Genomic DNA, 21620 nt, shown 5'->3' on the forward strand with positions numbered 1-21620 from the left:
AATGTTTTTAATCTGTTTTTAATTGTTTAATTTATCAAGTGGAAGTCTTTTATCTTAATTTAGAACCATTGTTTTTAAACTTCATATATGGAGAGATGGACATGGACAGCCCATTACAACTGTCAGTGGCATGAAAATTAATTTCCTCTATCGAAAAGCTGTCTCTCCTCAACTCAAACAAGTTCAAGATCAATTTGAGAAGAAAGTTTTAGACAATCAATATGCAGGATGTTATATTCTTGCCAGCCTATGGCATTTACTTTGATGGTAACTACATTAAAAGTTTTATAAGAAGATGTTTATGAAATTAGTGAACTGTATTAATCACTTGTGCCTTAGATGAAAAGGGGTGTGAAAAAATACCAATACCACTGTCACTATGTTACTATTTCATTACTGGCACTGGTAGTTGATTTTGAAGCACTTCACTTGTTGTCATTGGAACTGGTTTGGCATTTCTTCTTAGAATCGACATAGCTACATAATTTGGACTCTGAAATTGGCCAATATCATAAAAGTAATTGGAACATAATAAACTCAACATTTATCCCACTCTAAATTTGTACCATCATTTCCAGGCCACTTAGTACTCGGTTAATTCAGTTCTTATCTCTCTATCATGGAAGTTATATTGTTATTTCAGATTTATTTGATTGGTCTGATGTAACACAAAAATGTAAACATACGACAGCTGTCATCAATACCAAGGGTCTGCTAAATAATAATGAGAAAAATGGTCATTTAGTGGAATGTAATGAAGAAAAAGTTGCTTTATTTCGTCATGGAAACAATGTTTATGCTGTCAAAGACAAATGTCCACATGCAGGTAAATTTCAAATTGTCCTTATTTTCAAATTGGTAAACTCTGCCATTCTTTATGAATTATTTTCTTATCCAATTAGTTTGATTTCCAGCTTTTAACAGTGCCAACTTAAGAAGTGCTTTTTTAAATTATGTATTTTAGATTAACCCACACCCCCCTTTGCTTCATTTAGATTTCTATTGCACTACAGCTTTGTTTTCATTGAGATCACAAAAAGGAGTGGATTAATTTTAGTGGAATCAATCCAAAATCAAATGATTAATGTCTTATCTAAAACATTTGTTAAAGCATTTCATAAACTCATAAATATTTTAGAGTAGAACATTCAATATTTTTCACTTGACTTCATTTACAGGTGGTCCACTACATCTAGGTGATATAGAGGAACTACCAAATGGAAATCTGTGTGTAAAATGTCCTTGGCATAGTTGGAAGTTTGATTTAGAAACAGGACATGCCGAGTTTCCTAAAGGACAGAGTAAAACAGCTGTGACCTATAGGGTGAAGGTGACAGAGACAGGGGAAATCTACATTGGATTTGCAAGACTTTCTGATAGATATTTTCATGGTGAAATAGATTTCTGATATGTGATGTTCTACTGGGAATCTTAGGTTGTGATGATCAAGATATCAGATATAGGAGACTAGATTCAAAGAACAAAGGTACTGGTATCCTAGGACATATGAAGACAATTCATAACTTGTAAAGAACAGGACCAGTCCACTATAGTAGGTAGTTGGAGTACTTTTGAGTGTGTGAACACTGTGTAAATCAGATTTATATTGTGCCCAAATGTTGCAAATATTGATATTATTAGCCTAGTTATTTACTGCCTTCAAATAATGCTGTTTCTGAAGCATTATCAATGGTGTTGGTTTTTGTGTAGCAGAGCTACATAAATTCAATAGGTTATTTCCCTGGAAATTTTGTGTTTCCAATAAAAGGACAGAAAAAGTTATTCCAGATGTATGACTTTATTCTTATTTCTGTTTTACTAATTATTGATATGCATGTAATCTGTGATATATTGTTATTAATTTGTTATTGATATTTGTGTGCTTAGAGAGTAGTAAATTTAGTCTTGTTAGGAGTAAGGGTAAGCTACGATCAAACAATCTAATCAAAATACAGCTCGTTGTATTGTGTTTCTTTCTTTTATTCTGTGGGCAACAGATTCATTCTTAACTAATTATATTTGTAAGAAAGGAATATTATGCTAGTCAACCCATAAAAATTCCTGTTGTATTAAGACAACACATTGAAAAACACATTGGTTTGTAGTTGAAGGGAAGTAAATTTTTATGATTCAGAATTGACAGTTCTTTGTGTCAAATTTTATTTAGTCATCCTATATTTTATTTAATTTTCTTAAATGATTTTTGATTTAATTTTTTTTTTTAACAATGAAAGGTTTGAAACATTCAGATCTATAGCAATAGTCAGATTAACAATGAATTATGCTTATAAAAATCAGGAATATTTTTACTTATTAGAGTTTCTATTGTTTGTAGTACCAATTTGAATGTTGCATATCCATGATATCCATATAGTCAACTATATAAAGTTTTTATTAATAGTAGGAAAGGTAAGCTAGCTATATAAGTCTTTGTTGTTCAATGATACTTGTTATTTGTAGGAAATAAAGTAAACTGAGAAAAAATTCACAGTTCTGTTGAATTTAAATGACTTTATTTTATGCTTTGAAAGTTTTAATTTTCAAGTCTCGGATTGAGAGAAAATACTGTGCAAAGTGTTAACCTTCATCCAATTTTATTTATTTTTAAAATAGGCATCTTCAAATACAGGTAGATTGAAATTATGTTGATATATTTTCTGTACAAATTATTTTAGTATAAGATTTTATAATTAAACATTTGTTATATATGACTTCTATTTTTTTTTTCCATATTGACTAGGAAGCTGAGGTAACCTACTTTGACAATTGTTTTTCTCCAGTGGTCAGATTTCGAAGTTATCTTTTTTTCAACACAGTTTCTCCTTGTTACTAATTTTCAGGTGGGCTGACCTTGACGTTGTTCACATCACTATGCAGAATTGAAAGAGGGTAGGCTAAAGCCCAATCCAGAGCAAAGTCAAGAATCAAAGAATCAATAAAACTTATGACATTCACCTAAATCAACTTTTTATTATGTAAATGGAAACAAAATCAACCCAATGTCATTGAAAGAAAAATAAAGATTCCATTAAATTAGAATTTTTATGATTAATAAATTAAGGGATTTCGATGAATGGTTTTGATCTAAGGGCAGTAATTAATGATTAATACTTAAACAGGTAATTAACAATAAAATATACCATAGCAAAATAATAAAATATAGCTCATATCATAAACAGAATTTTACAAATCATTCAATTAAAACACATAGCCATATGAGGATATGATGAATTTGATCTATAAATATCTGATAAAACCATTAGTAGAATACATATGTATTTGATACTAAAGAACATTATACGTGATGCACTTATTAATTTATAAGTATATTACATCCAAAATTATCCCCTGGTATAGGTATGTCAAATGTCATTAAGGTAGACTGGCTGGCATTTAATCCTATATAACTGAATATATTGTTAATTATTCAATATTAGGTAATCCAAAATATAACTTTATCTACAACTAAGCTTTTATCTTCAAGCTTGAACACCAATATCACCAAAGTGTCTTATAGTCTTTATAGTACACAAATTTTGATTAAATAAATAATTGGTCAAGATTTGGTTTTTGAAAATGCCTTTTTTGATTTTTATAAATCATAATAAGATGTATACACCAATACAAGAAAATATTGATTGACAGGGTAAAAATGTCAACCATCTTCTATGGAAAAATATTACGTAAACTGTACATCAAATATTGACACCTGATGCAATGATATTAATAATTTACTTCCAACAGTCCAATAAATAAAAATTAACATATAATGGATAACAAATATTATAATTATTATGCAGTTTTAATTCTTAAATAATGATAACAGTTCCCAAATCTGATTAGAGCCAGATGTTAGATAGTTGATGTCATTTTCTTCTGGTTTCCTATTTCTACATCAAGCTCAGTCTTCCACAGAAAAAAAAATTAAAAATTCATTTTGATCAAAATGATATTAGATAATTAGACATTGGGTGTTTTGAATAAAAGAACAACAAATTAATAAAAATATCTATATAGTTAATAATGTTGAAAGATATTGTGACAATAATAATAATATGGACATAAATATAAAAGGTACAAGGAAAGAATACATTAATTGCATAGATATTTTTCGTATACACGTATTTGGTTTCTTGTTTTTCTTATACTTTTCATTTCAAGAAACCTTTTCAAGAATATAAATATGTTTAATGAAATTAAGATGATAATAACTGAGTAATTTATTTCTTTTAATAAGACTTTGAGTTGATTAGTCCATAACTTTAAGGAGAAAATAAATTATCAGAATATACCCATCAAGGATCTTGTGTTCAAGAAAAAGAAAGAAAGAAATTATTAAATTCAGTCCAATACAAAATCAACACTCGGAACCTAATCACATAGCAGACGACAAATCAACTCGCTACCAACTGAACCATTCCACTATTACAATAAGACAGTGTCCCAACCCAGTGTTAGAACATATCAATATTTACACAGTTCGAAAACTATTAACAGTGCAAGTTCAAAAACAAAAGCTAGTTTAGAAACTAAACTTGAGATTAATCTGATTAATCAGATGCACCAAAGTCTTGAGATCAATTTTGACGAAGGAATTATATGAATATTAATTGGTTCACTTACATTTGAGCTTTTTTGGCCTGAATCTCAGAATTTCTTGTTGATGGCAAGATTGGTCACAGGCAGATAATGAATCTTTGATAGTTTTAAGTTTTGAGAAATGTGCCAAATTTCAATCTTTAAGAGGCAAAATAACTGAGGACTATTATAATATGGAAATAAAAATTATTTATAAATTATGTTTGATCTATACATAAGGCTAAAATTTACAACTTATTCATATAAATCATTGTTGTATCATTGTTGAATTACAAAACATTTTCTGCACACCATACCATACCATAGCAAAACAATAACAAAGGAAGGGAGATAAAAAGAGCACTAATGGTGATAATCTAAAACTCATGAAATCACGTATGTGTTTTAGTTCCAGTACTGTATTTTTCAGTAAATAAATTACGGATCATTAATACCTGAGTAATGCCAACAGATAACATTATAAAAACTTGAACACCTGACATGAAATTTACACGTTCATAATTATGTTCCATCTGACTTCGATCACGAGACTCATACACTCGTAAAATACTTTGAATCTGGGATGTTTTCTCTAAATTTGATTTCACTGTTCCTATCAGTGTCTGAAATGAAAAGTAAATGTTATGTAATATTAGAAAAAATTTGGAAACACATTTGAAAGGGCATGATCACGAGTTGATATAGGTAATAGTCTTCAAACCTATAAAAACTTGCTATACATGTCTTTTCTATATATGGCAGAGTATCAAGAAAAGGGAAGTCGTCATTCTAACTTTTAAACGTGGATAATTCTGGACATACATGGATTTAAAGGCTCAAATTCCATGGTGAGCTGTGAACACTATTATTGATCAGCTTAGCTAAAAATAATATATGTTTCTGAGACTAAGGTAGGATCAAACAGATGGCGAACATGTCCCTTAAGCTATGGATCTTCAAACTTGAAACAGCATAAAAAAAAACCCAAAATACCTTTAAATCTTCTATAGTCATGTCAATATATTCAGCAATTTCATCTTTCTCTAAATCCCAATCTTTATCATCTTCATCCTCATCATCTTCAGTTAATAATTCGAAAAATACAACTTTATGTGTAAATCTACTAAAAGAATTATCCATACAAAATCGATAGGCTCCAGGCACTTTCACCTCCACTCTGAAATAAATGTGTTATATATCAAAGTTATATATCTCAGAGGATCACATATTATTGGCACACCTACACATTAATTTTCTAAAAGGCAATCGGTGCCACATATACTTTTAGCTGGGATTATCCAACCCTTTGACTGAATCCGACTAGGAATCCTCATAAACGAACTAATAATGGGACAATATCAAGTTCCAAGCAAGATTGGATAGCAATAAGTGTGAAGGATTTCTAACCTATACACTTCAAACTGGACTATAAAGCCTTTAATGTTATCTAAGTATTGTACAAAAAAAAAACATCAAACGACTTACTTATGTACATTTTCAGATTTTCTAAGATCATGGGCCAATCTTTGTCCATTAGGCGATATTATAGAGAAATCTACATCTAAATCTCCTCCTTCTATCACCTGTAATATGAGAAAAGAAACAAGATTATTCTTCAAATAATTTCAAAGACTTACAGTGGAGACTCAAGGACTCTGACTCTAAGGGGGTACAACCAAGACTCTCCTGTTCGTATAAAACAGCAGAGAACTAGAGAAAAGAGTGTCAAAACAGACATACATCTATAAAAAAAAGTCCAACTGAGTGAAATTGATGTAATTCTGATTAGTGTTGAAGACCAGACTGCAGACTGGAGAGTAAGCTTATCTATGATCTGTACCAGAATTGCACCAAATACCAATGCTGGGTATATGGATTTCTGTTCTTGCCTGCATTTTGCAAAATCCCACTTGACTTAATTTTACAATTATTAGAAATACTGGGAAAGTAAATTTGATCGACCATGTCTTCTTCAGAAACTGAGAGTGATAACAGATAAGTCAACGATAGAAAGGCTATCAAATAAAATATAAACTTATTTAGATCTGCATCAATAATTGTGACAAGTTTCGCCATAAGAAATACATAACGAAAGTCACCGTAGTTATAAAGTTAAAAGAAAATTGACACTGACACTATAAAGCATTCACGATTCTTCATGAATCATTGTCATTGATATGGAGCACGTAACAACGGCTAAAACATCGCTTGATGTACCTGATATTCGACTTCTAAATTGGACGGTTTCTTAATAAATTGAAATAGACATTCTTCTTGGCCCGCCGACACCTCTAACGTCAAATCAACTTCAGCTGTTGCAACTAATTTGACTAATAATGTTAGTGACAGTGTCACAATTCTCCACCACACCGCCATTGCAGTGACCTCCGGAAGTACAACACCTTGTGACCTTAAAAATCTCGACCCTGACCCAGTTAGCGTCGTCGTTATATTCCGACAAAATTTGCATTTCTTTAAATTTATAATTTTAATTTATAACTTGAAACTCACAAATTTGTTGAAACCAAAAATGAAATTCCTGTTCAAAAAATTGCATTTGATGGAAAACATTTGAAATATTGAGCAGGTGCGCGTGGACAACAGTCTCGTTTTGGAATAGAGGCTGACATTTCACTCTTAATTTGCATATATGGACACTCGTAGAAAATAGGACTAAATGTTTGCTCAAAGAAAACAAACAAAGCCAAACTTAGAAGCAATTTAGTTTATGGTTTAGATTGACAAAATCATTTCATGCATAACCAAAGACATTCTGAACCAAAATATGACCGAACAAGTCCTTGAGTGAGAACGCAAAAATGTCCAATAAAATCCCTGCGCTGAAATTTAGGCAGTGCAATGTGAATGTAAATGGTTCGTTATGTCAGGTGTGATGGTGTTTTTATTCCACTTAATGGCTAAACGGTGAGATTTTCAACTTGAATGGAAGCAGATTATTTCAGGTGATGGATTCATGAATTAGAAAGACTTTCGCCGAGACCAAGGAACCTTGTGCTGATAAATTGGAAGACAATATGTGTGTCTTATCATTTTCAATATTTTCAACAGAGTTCAATATGAATATGATTTCAATAATAAGAACAAACAGAATTTACACAAATTTGTTTTTATTCTGATCGTATATTGATTGTTTATCACAATAAGTAAAACGTTTTGAAACCTTTTGGAAATGTCTTGAGAAAAGATATTTCAGGAGAGAACAATAAAATGGCTGACCCTGAAATATTACCAAATCTTGAGGACAGCCCAATCCAAGTTGGAACATCATTTGTAGAGTCAGGGCTAAATTTAGAACAAGATTCGGCCAACATCCCATCTGATCCAGAATCAAAGGTCAATGTTCCCGACAGTCAGGATGGATCAAGACCCACAACTCCCGACCCTGTCAACAAAACTGGTAAAATGCCTTCCGAAACTCGTATAAGTTCAAAGAAAGATGATCCAATTATGAAATCTTTATCTCCCGAACTACAGCAGGGATACCGAATTCTACGGGAGCTGATGTCCGATAATAACAAAGCTTTCAACTGGGCATTTATGAATGCTGTGGACGATAGTCACTCTGATACATCCGATTATTATGATATTGTTGATAACCCTATGTGGTTAAAGAGAAGTAAGTATAATGCTACCGACTCTAAACTAAATCCCATTCATCATTTTCACATTGAAATTTATGGCATACTGAATTTCATACAATAATATTGTGATTAAGCAGTTTGAAGGGAATTCCCAAGAAATAGATGGGGATGCCTTCTGTTACTATATTTATCCTTACCTGAGAGGTTGTTGATTACACTTCATAACACTAATTAAAGTGTGTTTGGAATCTGATCAAGTAGCTAATTGTCTTAATCCACATCATGTTTATTTGGTGATATTGAAATTGGCCTACTCTACTGTAGCCTACTAGCTGTTTCTGCGCCTGATTTTTCTAATAGTGATGAAGACAGGCAATGCTATGCAATTAACAAGAGGTCTTTGGCATGCACTACCGGTAGCCTATAATGATAAATAAGTTAATTATCTCCTCTGAATGATTTGACGCTTTTTTTCTATGTCAGTCCTTCCTAATTGCATCCCTGACAAGAGGTTTAAAAATGTGAAAGTATATCTTGACCTATGTCGTCATCTTGATTCAACCCTAGGCATTCAGGTTAGCGAGCAAGCACTGAGTTAATACTTATTGCGGCATGGGTGTAGCCCCATATGCAAAGATAGAAATGTTTATTGATTTACTTTTAGCTCATCAGTCCATTCATTCATTTATTATTTCAACCTTTCTTTCATTCCTTTATTCATTCATTCTTGTATTTTCAATTCATACTTTCAATCTTCCATTACAGTGAAAGAGAAGTTTGTTGATGGATTATATGAGAATATAACTCAGTTTGTTACGGATTTTCGTGTTATGTTAGAGAATTGTTACCGTTATAATGGTCCTGATCATTTTATTTCTAAACGTGGACAGAGACTTGAGATGATGTTGGAACAGAAATTAGCTTTACTTTCAAGGTAAAACATACTGATATATTCATCTTCACAATGTCAAGCTATTTGCGTTTTCAGACTTTCTGTAGAGGCCTCTGATTGGCTGTATTCGCTACGTACAATCAAATCAAATCTTTTCATTTACAAACTTCCATGATACAAGAAAGGTGACTATTGCAGTCAACATATAAGTGTGCAGTTTGTGATAGCTTGACATTGTGAAGATGAATGATATTGTGTTCTTTAATACTTGAAAACTACCCAAACTTAAAATGGATTGCTTGTGTTTTTGTTTTAAGTTCCTGAATGTGCACAAATACTTTTGCTTGACAATACAAGTTCTGTTTTTTATCATCTATCATTATCAAAAAAGAGGTGATAAATCTTACAAAAACAAACCATATTTTCTTGCAGGTTGTGCATGCTTTACTAGAACTAGTACCAGTAATAAGTCTTATGGTCATGTCAACAAATTATTATAACCTTTTGAAATATCATTTTGATACACAGGCTGTCTGGAATATTAAACTTTATTTATGTATTGTTTTCTATCTAATTCATATGATAATATGTGTTGATTATAGAGAGCTAAGAGAGAAAACAAGTGTTACAGCCACATCTGGTGGTAAAGTAGAAGAATCATTTTCCTCAGGTACAGTAACTAATTCCCTTATGATAAGCATAGTGTAAGATTAATATGATGCCAGAAACATATTGCCAAAAGAAATAGATTGATATATTTTATTTTCTTTGTTGTAATCTGTAATAGGCAATAGCTGCTTCAAATTTGAGTAAAATTTTGGCCAAGTATGTAAAAAACTTTGTGGTATAATGAATGCTCCAAATAAGCAGGATTAGCTATAGGCCCCTATAGATTTCTTGAGGGGACAAACCCAGGTGTAGAGTGGTATTAGGTTTTTACACAAGGGTATAAGCCCAATATTTACCAGTGGCACTAGCCAAAATGTGTAGTGGAACAGAGTCCGTCTGTCAGTCCATCTGTCTGTCCGTCCCTCCACAATTGCTCGTAGACACTCTACAAGACACAATTCTTGATGTTTTTTGATGAAACTTGGAATGAGTGTTTGTTATCACCCAAGGATAAACCCTATTGAAAATCAGAAAAATCAAAATATAATTAGTATGAGTTATTGCCCTTGCTATTGGAAACGCGTTCAATTTTTAGCTCGTAATCACTCAAAAAGGCACAATTGTTGACAGATTTTGATGAAACTTGATGTGAATGTTTGTTATCACCCAAGGATGAACCCTATTGAAAATCAGAAGAATTGAAAAATATTTAGTATGAGTTCTGGAAAACGCTTTCAAATTTAGCTCTTAAACACTAAAAGACATGATTCTTACTGGATTTTGACAAAACTTGTTTCATTGTTCAGTCCTGCGCTGAAGATTGAATATTTGCCTTCTAGAGTTTTCACGAGCTAAAAATTGATCAATATTTTTCAGTATTGCCCTAAAGAGTTCAAAAGAAGTGTATGACTGAAGGTTGAATATTTCATACTGGTGATTGTTACTGTACTGCTAAATATTTTTATTCAAAATCAAAGCTGCCAGTGGGCGTATATTACCTTGCCTTGCAAGCTATCTTATTATGTTACAATGAGGAAAAAAAAATATATTTTAGATGATTTTCCTCTTTGTGTCAATATTCCAGGTGTCTCAAGTAATTATTCAATACTTTTATTATATATTTCACAGCAATGAGAAGAAGAGTAAAATCTACATATCAAAGAGACACTTCAGCTTTATTGAGTCAACTTCGTCAAGAGGAGGCTCAGCGAGATAAAGAAAGCCGACGGCAACAGATTTTAGATCGTAAGGCAGCAAACGAGGCCTTGATACAGGAACAAATTGAATGGGAGAATACATTATTACAAGAACCTATCAAATCGCAGATGTATCACTTGTGGGAGGTATATTATGAGTGTTTTTTTTTTGCCAGTTTCTCATCTTATATCAGTTTTTTGGTATAAGACTTGCTTACATGCAATCTCCAAAATTTAGTTCTAAGCTCATATAGCTTTATAATATTTGTTTTAATTCATTGTCTAATGTTTTTGAACTCAAATAATTTCAAAAAAATTTTTTATTTCAGTTACCACAAATAGGTCATTTTCTGTTTCTATGCCAAGATCCATTAAATGTTGGTGAAATTGCCCAGTTTGAATTAGAGCGAGGGTTTGCTATGCCAAGACAGAGTTCGTGTATTCAAGCTGTAATGTCTACACTCCTTAGTACACCTCATCAACGAACAAAGTATGTAGTTTATAATTTCAAGCAGATATAGTTCTGCATGTTTGCTTTACTAGCTTGATAGAGTTCAAATTCAGCTATCTGTATGACTTATCAAAATGAAAATCTGATATTCAAGTCTTCTCTCATGAAATAAAAATGACTACTCATACGATCTGTATGTCTAGGTTTTTTTTGGTTTTTTCTTTATTTTGTGAAAATCTATTGTAGATTGGGTAATACTGGTGTCATGCCCTATGCTGCATGGCATAATTTATTACATGGTAGATTAACTCAATGGTATAAGTGCCTTAGTGATAACGGTGGAGATGCCTATAAGGTATACAAAATAATTTTAAGTTTTATATTTTGTGATAGGGGTTGAAAGCTGACACAAGTCTGACTCAGGAAAGAGTTGGCATTAGAATTTTTCTTACCTTGAAACCCACAGCACCTTATCACCTAGCCGATGGCAAGCTCACTTGCTACAGAAATATTCCTCTGTCACTTCATATTTTGTGTGTTCATGATAAACACAGTTTATATTTTTGTGCACTCACATGTGGTTAATATCTGCTTATTTGCCTAATTGGAACTATTTGGTTGGAACTCTGGATAGTGCATGATTGTTAGTCATGCAGTTGGAACAAGAAATCGTTTGCTCTTCGGGTTTTACATATTTAAGATAGAAAAGATGGATGAAAGTGAAAAGAGAGAGATTGTCCTTGATTTATGTCCTCCATTTCGTGACAAAATTTCCTCACTCTTCCAGCTGAAAAGTCGGTTGCAAAACTCAATTCCTGAACCTTCATTGGCTGATTCTTGTTTATAACTGTATTTTCTTTATTTTTATTTATTTTAGACTAGTGCTAAATTAGGAATTGATTCTTTCTTCTTTGATGTTATTGGTAAGTTTGAATTGATGTTGGTCATCAAATATGAGAGTTAAAACTGGGCACTCTCTTACATATTTTCATAAACACTGCTAGGTGGTAGGGTTTTTTGTAAGCTTTTGTATATTTAAATACAATTTAGTTATATTTATTATTAGAAAATGAACAGACATATACATGCTCTAATTATATATTCTGAATAAATGAATGTATTATTTTCTCTAGGCAAGAAAAATCCATTAGATAAAAGGAAATTTCATGAACTGTCGTACTATCGTAGAATATGGATTGTTAAAAGTCTATGTGATAATTGTTTGGTAAGTATAAAGACCCACATCTCTGTTTTATAGTTGGCATGTGAATGAAATATTGATTTTATTTGATATTCTAAAATTTGTCTCAATTTCAATTCGATTAAGCACAACAATAAGTTTTTCTCATTCGGAATTGAATTTGGAGGTTGGAGGTGCCCAAAAAATCCTGATCTTAAGGTATTTTCCTCTTTTACCTGTATGTAGTTACGGTGAAATGTGCTTCAAATAAATTACTCTGATTATGACAACCTTGAAATAAGCTGAAAATTAGCTTCTTACTAAGCCTTTTCTTCACTTGCTTACCCATTTCAATTTTTTGGATTTTTGTTCCAGGAAACCCAAGAATCATTACGTGATGCAATAGAACGACAACCATTACCAGAACAACATGAATATCTGATTGGTTATGATACTAAGGGTAATTCATATATACACTTCCCACAATTCTGTGGTGCCGACCTACGTATTTATAAACAGGAACCATTCCCAGAACCAGATTTTAGTGAAGAAGAGGAGGTAACTTTAAATTTGTTATGTTTTTATTTTTTTTATTTTTACATATTTACAGAATTTAAACAACATAAAAGTCTGTTTAATGTTGGATGGTGTTCTGGGTGAATGTAAGGTAGAGTTATTTCCCCTGAATTATCATGTAATGTAATAATGTTTAAATAAATAATTCTTCTTTTTAGGAAGAAATACCACCTTCACCTAAAAAAAGTAAACTTGAAACTCCGTCCAAGAAATCCACGCCAGTCAATTCACGTCAAAGCAGCAGGGTATGTGTATTCAAATTACTTGGTGTCAGGTTTTGTGACTATCACACCATAAAAAAAATCTTGTCCATTGGGCAAGATTTAAATCCCATTCACTTTCATAAACTATGATGTAAGAAGGCATACAAAGGTCTTAATAAATTGTCTAATTTCTTTCTTTTTAGAACCAGACACCTGAGTCAGCCAATTTAAGAAGGTCACGTAGAGGACAAAGTGAAGAAAGCTGTAATTCAAATAACAATAGTTCAGTGAAATCATCAGCATCAAAACGTAACCTTAGTAATTTTGACGATACAAGTAATGATAGTACCTCCTTCCCTGTTTCTTTCTTAGGACATCGTGCAAGGGCCACTCGTGCTTCATGTAGGACACCTTTGTTTCTAGATGAAACTAGTAATGACAGTACAACACCCTCTATGACCAACTCACGGAAGAAAAGAACAAATGGAAGACGGAAACGCTCCAGACGCCTTGTGGAAACTGTAAATGATAATGATTCAGTGACAGAAAGTGACTTTATGGATGAGAGCACCTGCTCAAGTCTAACCGAATGTGCCATTGATGATCGTCTAAGTGAGGATCGTGAATCTATCAAATCAGGTGCTGAGAAAATTAGCCCTGATAGTTCTTTGAATGATTCCCAAATTAGCAAAAGTCAAAATGCCCAAAATAGCGCTCCAACAAAAGACAATGACAGTTCCCAAAGTGCTACAGATTGTGTCCATCAAATAGTTCCTGATTCAAACTTGGTGAACACTGAAAATAAAGACACTCTTGATCATTCCAAACAAGACCCAACTGTTGACAGATCTTCTGGGCAAACAGATACATCTAAATCTCCAAGTAGTGATATTGATAAGCATAATATTCCAAACAATGCGGAAAAAGTGAACAATGATTTAGACAATTCTCAAAGAGAAGTTTCACCTGCAGTTAAAGATATGATGCAAAAAAAGGCAGTTAGTGACAATGTAGGACTGGATAACTGTAAAACAATGGAGTCCCAATCATCCAGTTATACAAGCTGTGATATGAATGAGAATCATAATAAGGATTTGTCGTTGGAAACAGTTTCCAGAAATTCTAAGTCTCAAACAGAAACTCGAATGGAAGATGTAAAGTTTTCTCTGGGTTCTATGGTGCCTGCAGAAACCTCAAAGTCTCAGAAGTCACTGCAGTCAGAAGGGTTGGAAACTGGAGTCAATAATGAAGATCACTTATCTCAGGATCCTGTTCAGGAAATAGGGCAAGCTGAACAAAAGGATAAAGGGCATATAACTCAATGTATTGGAGAAGAGAAGACAGCAGAAGTTAAGACTGATACAAAAAGTGAAGCAGATCCTGCACAAAAATTGACTTCAGAATTGAAGAGTGAGGTGAAGATTGAAAGGGAAGATCAGCAACCAGAAATATCAAGTTTGAAAGAGGAAGTATGTCAGGAGTCATTTAGAAATGAAGTTCAGTTAACTGACACTTATCAGAAGCCAGAAGTGATAAGTGAAGTGAAAAAGGAACCAAAAGATTTTAAGGAAGAATTCAAGATGGAGTCTGATACTGAGATGAAATTGGATCAGCAAGATGTGAAAAAGGAACCAAAAGATATTCAGGAAGAATTCAAGATTGAAAATAATTCTGAGGTTAGAGGGGATCAGCAAGGTGTAAAAAAGGAACCAGATTATATTAAAGAAGAATTCAAGATGGAGACTGATGCTGAGGTGAAAAAGGAAAATGATATCAAAAAGGAGGAAGAAATTGAAGAAGAATCTGAAGAAGAATTGGTAAGTTGATTCAATTGATTAATATTTGAGGACTATAAATAACATCAATCTGTATATATGCTACTTGACAACGTGTTGTTTTTTGCTATTAGCAGATTTAGTAAACTTAGTTAGTAAATAGGTGCAATTTTAAGCATTCTCCTTTGCTTACATTACATGATCAAAACCAATAAAGTATACATCTTTTATCTTTTTTTTTCACAGGAGCCAGAACTAGGATCATTTAAGATGATTTGTGATAATGTGGATGATTTGAGAAAACTGGTTGATAAGTTTGCTGAACAAGAACCCATTGTCATCAAGAGAGGAAACAAAGAAAAGGTAAGCAACTGTCCGTCTGTGACTGTGCTTGATTATTTACTTCACTTTGCATTTTTGATTTTCAGTTACGTGAATGTTTGCTCATTTTCCCATTTTCTTAGGCTACCCTTTAATTCCAATTTTTATACGCCCACATGAAATGTTGAGCGTACTTTGCCGTCACCCATGTCCATCCGTCGGTCCGTTCGTCCGTCCGTCCGTCCATCCGTCCACAATTGCTCATAAACACTCTACAAGTCACAATTCTGACGAAACTTGCTGAAATCGTTTATTATCACCCAAGGATGAAGCCTATCGAAAATCGATAAAATCGAAAAATATTTAATATGAGTTTTTGCCGTTGTTCTTCGAATTTTAGCTTGTAAACACTCTACGAGTCACAATTCTTTACAGATTTTGACAAAATTTGCTGAAATTGTTTATTATCACCCAAGGATGGATGAACCCTATTGGAAATCGATAAATCGAAAAATATTTTATATGAATTATTGCCCTTGTTCTTCAAAATGCGTTCAATTTTAAATTGTAAACACTCTAGAAGGGACAATAATTGACAGATTTTGATGAAACTTGGTGTAAATGTTCATAATCACTTAAGGATGAACCCTGTTGAAAATCAGAAGAATTGAAAAATATTTAGTGTGAGTTATTTAGTTTAGTACTGCTGAATATTTTTATTCAAAATCAAAGCTGCCAGTGGGCGTATATTACCTTGCCTGACAAGCTATGTTTTAATATTCAGATATCTATGCAGTATTTATATTGGAAAACATATTCTGATCTTTCAGGTTGTACAACCAGCAGCTAGAAAGAAGTGTATTGTAGAATTACATGAACGGCTAGCATTCCTGCTGTCTGAACTGGAACCTTGGGAATCAAAACTGAATGCTGCCATGAGAAAAGCCAGAGTTAAAATTCGGAAGGAATTTGAAGAATATGAAGAAGTTGTTGCTGAGGTATCAAATTAAACATTTACTTACACTGTACTCAAGTTGATTTCTATAATATTCTGCTTTTTTGATGTTGATCTTGATTCCATGAGGCGTAGAAATGTCATATTCATGTTAGAAGTTAATGGTAATCTAACAGTCATTATGTAACAAATTGATATACTTGTCCTCAACGAATCATTTATTTGCAAGTTACAGGGCCCCATTATCATAAGTGTGGGCAATATCTATATGTAAATGTTTTTGAAAAACAGGACCTGGGATTTTAATGGTCAATTTCTTTTAGAAATGGGAAGAATCAGAAAGTAGAACTAATACTGATGTGTCTGAAAATGAAGAAAATGAAGCTGAAGAATCACCTGCTAAAAGATCTGACCAAAAATCCAAAACAGGAGAGTTGGATATCAAAGAAGAACCAACTGATATAGCAGATGATGATATTGAATATAGTTCCAGAGGTAGATTGAGAAAACGAAGAGTCATTCCTAACAACAGTGAGGAGTCTCTGTTGAAGAAGAAAAAGGTCATTAAGAAAGAAGAACCAGCTATTACTACTCATGTCCCAAATATCTTACATAGGCAGACTCCAGGTAAGACCAGATAAATCATCTTTCTCTACTTTGTACTGACAATCCAGGAATAGGACTCGAGGACATGCTAGTAGACAGGATCATGTGTACCATAATCTATCACATTTTATAGAACCATTTTCATTAAATTTACTTATTGTTCTTTTTCTTTTCAGTGACAATTGGTGAACAAGTAGCTTCTCAATCACTTACAATACAGTCAACATCCTTGGGTCATACTATAGCCATACGTCCATCTTTAACAAACCAGCCACAGTCAGCTAGTCAGCTCTTACGATTATCAGTTGCCAACCAGAAGATGGATGCCAATTATTCCAATATGAGACAGCAAGCACCAGTGTCCTTAGTCAAACAGTCCTCTCATCCTGTGATACAACAACTCTTAGCCAAACAATCCATTCAACCACAGTCCCTAGTCAATACATCAAAACAATTAAACCAGAAAGTTGCTCCTAATACATCTCAACCATCAAAAATTCATTACGTGATTACAAATCAACCACAAGCTACACCTGCAACACCTCAGGGTAAACCACAAGTGACCAGTTTATCTGCTTTGCCTGCTGGTCTTCTGCAGCAACTCATCAAAAACCAAGCAGTCAAGATCCAGAAGAATATCAAAGGAGAGACACAATTGGTATTAGCTGCTCCTTTACAGATATCCAACGCAAAGAAACCTGATTCTCAAAGTACCCAAGGGCCTTTAGTGATCACACCAACAGTAGCTTCTTTAACTCCTGTGGTTTCTACGGTATCACCACAAAAACCATTTGTTGTTCAAACTCAGAATGTATTACAAATGGCTTCATTAGGGCAGGTCACCCTTGCAACAACCATGCCTTGTCTATCTGTTCAAAACCAAATAACTCCACCTTCTTTGTCTCCTAATATGCCTCAAACTGTGATTTCACTTACATCTCCATCAAAACCTGTAGGACCAAAATATGCCACAAATGTTACTGTGAAGACATTGCTGGAAAACAGAGCTGCTTTGAAATCCGATGCAACAGGACCTGGAACTGAAACATCAACTAATGTAATTACCACAGTTCACTCAACGGCATGTACAGTTTCATCTGTGGATCCATTAGAAGCTGCCCCTCAATCCAATACAGAAATCACAGGTGCAAGGAAAGTTATTGCCAAATTACTTCAAGTTCCTGTTGAACTACCAGAATCCATTACTTCATCTCCAAGCTCCATCAGTACCTCTCTACCAACTGTAAATATCAAAGTCCCACCTCCGGTAACCTTGCCCTTAATTCAACCACGAAAAAACATCACCAAAACAGTTCAAATGATCAATGCACCAATTCCAGTGACCACAAAATCAAAAACACATTTGGACTCAGCCGTTTTAAGTTCTAATATGACTACATTGAAACCTTTTACAAATTTAACAAGTGCTTCTACTGGTCAGGCAGGTGTTTTTACAAAACCAGGAACTGTTCTCCAGAACAAAACTCCTGAAACCAATACCATTCTTCTACAAGGACAAAACAAGGGGGTTGTACCACAGAATCTAGCAGCGGGATCCCCTAATTTCATTCAAGGCATTTTAACACCACAAGGTTTACAAATTCCTAGTAACCTGCTTTCAAATTCTGGTGGATCCTTCATACTTCAGATGCCTAAATCAACCACAGCTACTGTTGGGTCATCATTGAATGTAAACAATGTTACACAGCCTGCCAACTTGCAGCGATTTGCTAGTGTTCAAATGGCAACCAGACCAACTACTACTACAACAGTTACGGCTGTAGGAAACCAAGTTGGTATTCGTCAACCTGCAAGCTATTTCATCTTACAGCAACCTACCCAAGAAGGCCAGAAAGTACAATTGCAAAAGGTCCAGAACCAACCAGTGTTAGGAACAGGACCAGCTGTCACATTAAGCCAACCAGCATTAACACCAGGTTCTACGGCAGTGCAGCTGAAGACTTTACAAGGACAACCGGTAGCCGTTTCAAAACCCACCAATTTCATTATCTCCCAAAATGTCAATCAAGGGAACGCGGCGACCATGCAAGCATCTAATTTAGTAAGACAACTTGCCGACCAACAAAAACTTCAAGTTCCTGTTGGACAAAAGGCTGTCGGTTTACAGGTTATTGGGCAACCTGGAACAGCCCAATTACCACAAAACTTTGTTGGACTACAAGGTATCCTACCATCCGGCCAGGTTGTCCAGCTTCAAACCAAGCCTGGAAATGTAGCAGTTCAGCAAGGATCCCAAGTAAATGTACCAAATGTTCAGACAGTGCAATTGCAGGGAGCTCTTCTTAAAAGTCCAAACCAGCACGGAGTTCAGCAAAACTCTACCGTGACCTCAGTAGCTTCGCCAATAAACAAGGCTACTGGTCAGTACTTACCACAGGGAAAGTCCCCAGCTCAAGCCAATCCAGTATTGATGACACAAAATACTCCAAATCATGTAGTTCGTCTACAAACAGTAAGCCAACAGATTCTTCAACAGCTTCAGGTTTCCCCTGGACAAAGGCAGGTGAGACCAGTTATTCAAACGCCCAATGCATCGTCTCAACTTCAATTCCATTTAAATGTAGCGGGAAATAAAGTTGGTTTGTCACCAGCTACCAGATTTGTAACCAAACCACCAGCAGTAACAAGTTCATCGCCTTCATCGAGTAAGTTACCAGTTTCCATACATATGCCATTGAGCGTGACCATTCCAAACAGCGGTGTCGGACAGTTGACACCTAGTCAAAGACACCAGATCCAAACTATTACCCATCCCGCTTCGACTAACATAATATCACCCCGTTTTGTAACGCCGGTAAAAGGTATTACGGCAAATCCGGGTATGATTCAAAACCCAGCCTCATCCCAAACTGCAAGTGGATCTATCAACAAGTCAATACCAGTAGTATCCAATTCCAAGACTTTTGTTTCTTTAAACACAGCGCCTGAAGTTTCGACAAGTGTGACCCAGTCCGCTGTTGAATCAATAAACACCATAGTATCAGCAACACCTACCAAAATTGTGGAAAATGACCCGAAACCACATGTGATATGGCCAAGCGAGAAAACTGACCATAAGCGGATGAATGTTGGTACCAAGATTCTACAGCTGACGGAATCTGATTTGTCGCCTCAAGCGACTGATGCTTCAAAATCTATCACAACCCAAGGATTGGATGTTACCAGTATTGGTCCTTGCGAAAAAATCAATTTGGAATCTCCTGAAAAGCAAAAGCTTCTTCTGTATAACATCGGTGGACAGTTGATGACCGCACAAGGGATACCCGTGACGGTGGACCATGGTGTTTTGAAGATAGTCCCTCAAGCTACAATACAGATTGGTAACCAGACCCTTACTGTACGTGCCCCAGGTCAATCTAGCGACCCTAGCCAGATACCAGTCACGATGAGTGGAAAGACTACGTTTGCTTCATTGTTGTCTCAACAGTCGGGCGCGAACACGGGTGAGCAGGCTGTACCCACTGGTGTAACACCGACTTCGACTACGCCATCGACTGACGACCAACCTGTGTCAGCAAGCGTATCAAAGGGTACTTTGGCGACATTCCCATACAGTTTCAGCTCCCAAGCAATGATCACGTCGCCTGCAATTCCTTTAAGTACACAACTTCCGCCGTCGATCTACCGGATGAATCAAGAAATGAGCGCGAAAGATGAGGGTGGAAATTCATCGATAGCGTCTTCGTCGTTGCATGACACAAAACCGAAACTAGAAATCAAATATGAATCTGCCGTAGACTATCAGACAGATGCTTCTCGTGGAGGATCTGATGTCAATATCTCAAATGTGCACGTGTTGAAAAGCGTGGACAGTGGTGTTGCTTCAGACATCAAAAAGACCCAACCCGTCATAGAGCAAACTGTGGACAATCATTCTGGTGCTATTAATATCACCGAGAATCAAGTTTCTAACGGCACTGACAGTGTTGCAAATAAGGTTGAACAAGGAACATTGAACACTGTCCAGAGTCCCGAAAAAGAAGCTGCCAAGAACCTGTTAGCGTTGGCAAACCAAGCCCTTCTTTCTATGCAGCCACGATAAATTCATTTCTTACACAATTTGTCTGCACGTCACAGACCAGTAAATGAATGAATGATTTGTCGCCATGATCATTTCGTATGTTTGTCTTGAAACGTGGACTATTCAAACCGAAAGTTAGCTATAGGCCCAAATCTGTTTGCGGCGTAAGAACCATTTTAATTTATTTTAAGTTATTACTGAAAAGATATTAGTCTGGCTTATGTATTTGAAAAGATATTTAGCAATGAAATAATTATACATTGTGATGCCAGTTTTACAATATTTGAAGATTATTACTTGAAATTCTTGATTTTTATTTTCTTGTATTGAGGGTTTTGTGTAAGAAACTTAAATCTGTCAAGGGTCGAGCTTTGTTTCCAGATATATTATCCTAACTGTATTATTTTAACAAATGTTTTTGGTGAATATTAATGATATTGTTCGATCATCTTTAAGTCTTAATCTTTTGATTATGTATGTAATGTATAATTCAGAGCACTGGTCCGCTTTTTTATTGGACTGAAAATCATGAGCAATTTGATTGTTGATGAAAATATATATATGCATTCGATGCCATATTGAAATTTGGATTGGTTCTCCGAAGGTTCCAGGGTAGTCCATTTGAGCTGATCCT

At 34.5% G+C, this 21620-nt stretch overlaps 3 protein-coding genes across 3 annotated transcripts; 2 read left to right on the top strand and 1 right to left on the bottom strand.

Moving 5' to 3' along the window:
- Positions 1–221: 221 nt before the first annotated feature.
- LOTGIDRAFT_152940 (hypothetical protein) lies at positions 222–1408 on the top strand (the record flags this gene model as incomplete). The annotated part of the gene is made up of 3 exons (XM_009053431.1): positions 222–267; positions 644–826; positions 1179–1408. 3 exons carry the CDS (start codon positions 222–224, stop codon positions 1406–1408), a joined length of 459 nt encoding a protein of 152 aa, XP_009051679.1.
- Positions 1409–4838: 3430 nt separating this feature from the next.
- LOTGIDRAFT_228384 (hypothetical protein) lies at positions 4839–6974 on the bottom strand. The gene is made up of 4 exons (XM_009053432.1): positions 6796–6974; positions 6064–6161; positions 5572–5755; positions 4839–5201 (listed from the first exon to the last, which is right to left on the bottom strand). The coding sequence occupies exons 1-4, from the start codon at positions 6952–6954 to the stop codon at positions 4971–4973; spliced, it is 672 nt and encodes a 223-aa protein (XP_009051680.1). The 5' UTR covers positions 6955–6974; the 3' UTR covers positions 4839–4970.
- Positions 6975–7806: 832 nt separating this feature from the next.
- On the top strand, positions 7807–21007 carry LOTGIDRAFT_152942 (hypothetical protein; the record flags this gene model as incomplete). The annotated part of the gene is made up of 16 exons (XM_009053433.1): positions 7807–8215; positions 8946–9114; positions 9675–9742; positions 10810–11024; positions 11207–11367; positions 11575–11683; positions 12206–12251; positions 12462–12553; positions 12884–13066; positions 13119–13175; positions 13243–13329; positions 13491–15104; positions 15309–15425; positions 16214–16381; positions 16662–16965; positions 17121–21007. The coding sequence occupies 16 exons, from the start codon at positions 7807–7809 to the stop codon at positions 21005–21007; spliced, it is 7686 nt and encodes a 2561-aa protein (XP_009051681.1).
- Positions 21008–21620: the final 613 nt, after the last annotated feature.

This window comes from Lottia gigantea (genome assembly GCF_000327385.1).
Source record: "Lottia gigantea unplaced genomic scaffold LOTGIsca_2, whole genome shotgun sequence".
In the NCBI taxonomy this organism is placed as follows: Eukaryota; Metazoa; Mollusca; class Gastropoda; family Lottiidae; genus Lottia; species Lottia gigantea.

What these genes read in the sequence shown, in the direction of transcription:
- LOTGIDRAFT_228384 (XM_009053432.1), bottom strand. Translation starts at nt 6,954, where the DNA reads ATGGCGGTGTGGTGGAGAATTGTGACACTGTCACTAACATTATTAGTC. An exon ending in ATTTAGAAGTCGAATATCAG is followed by an intron (nt 6,162 to 6,795) that starts GTACATCAAGCG and finishes CTCATATTACAG; the next exon opens with GTGATAGAAGGAGGAGATTT. An exon ending in AAATCTGAAAATGTACATAA is followed by an intron (nt 5,756 to 6,063) that starts GTAAGTCGTTTG and finishes CATTTATTTCAG; the next exon opens with AGTGGAGGTGAAAGTGCCTG.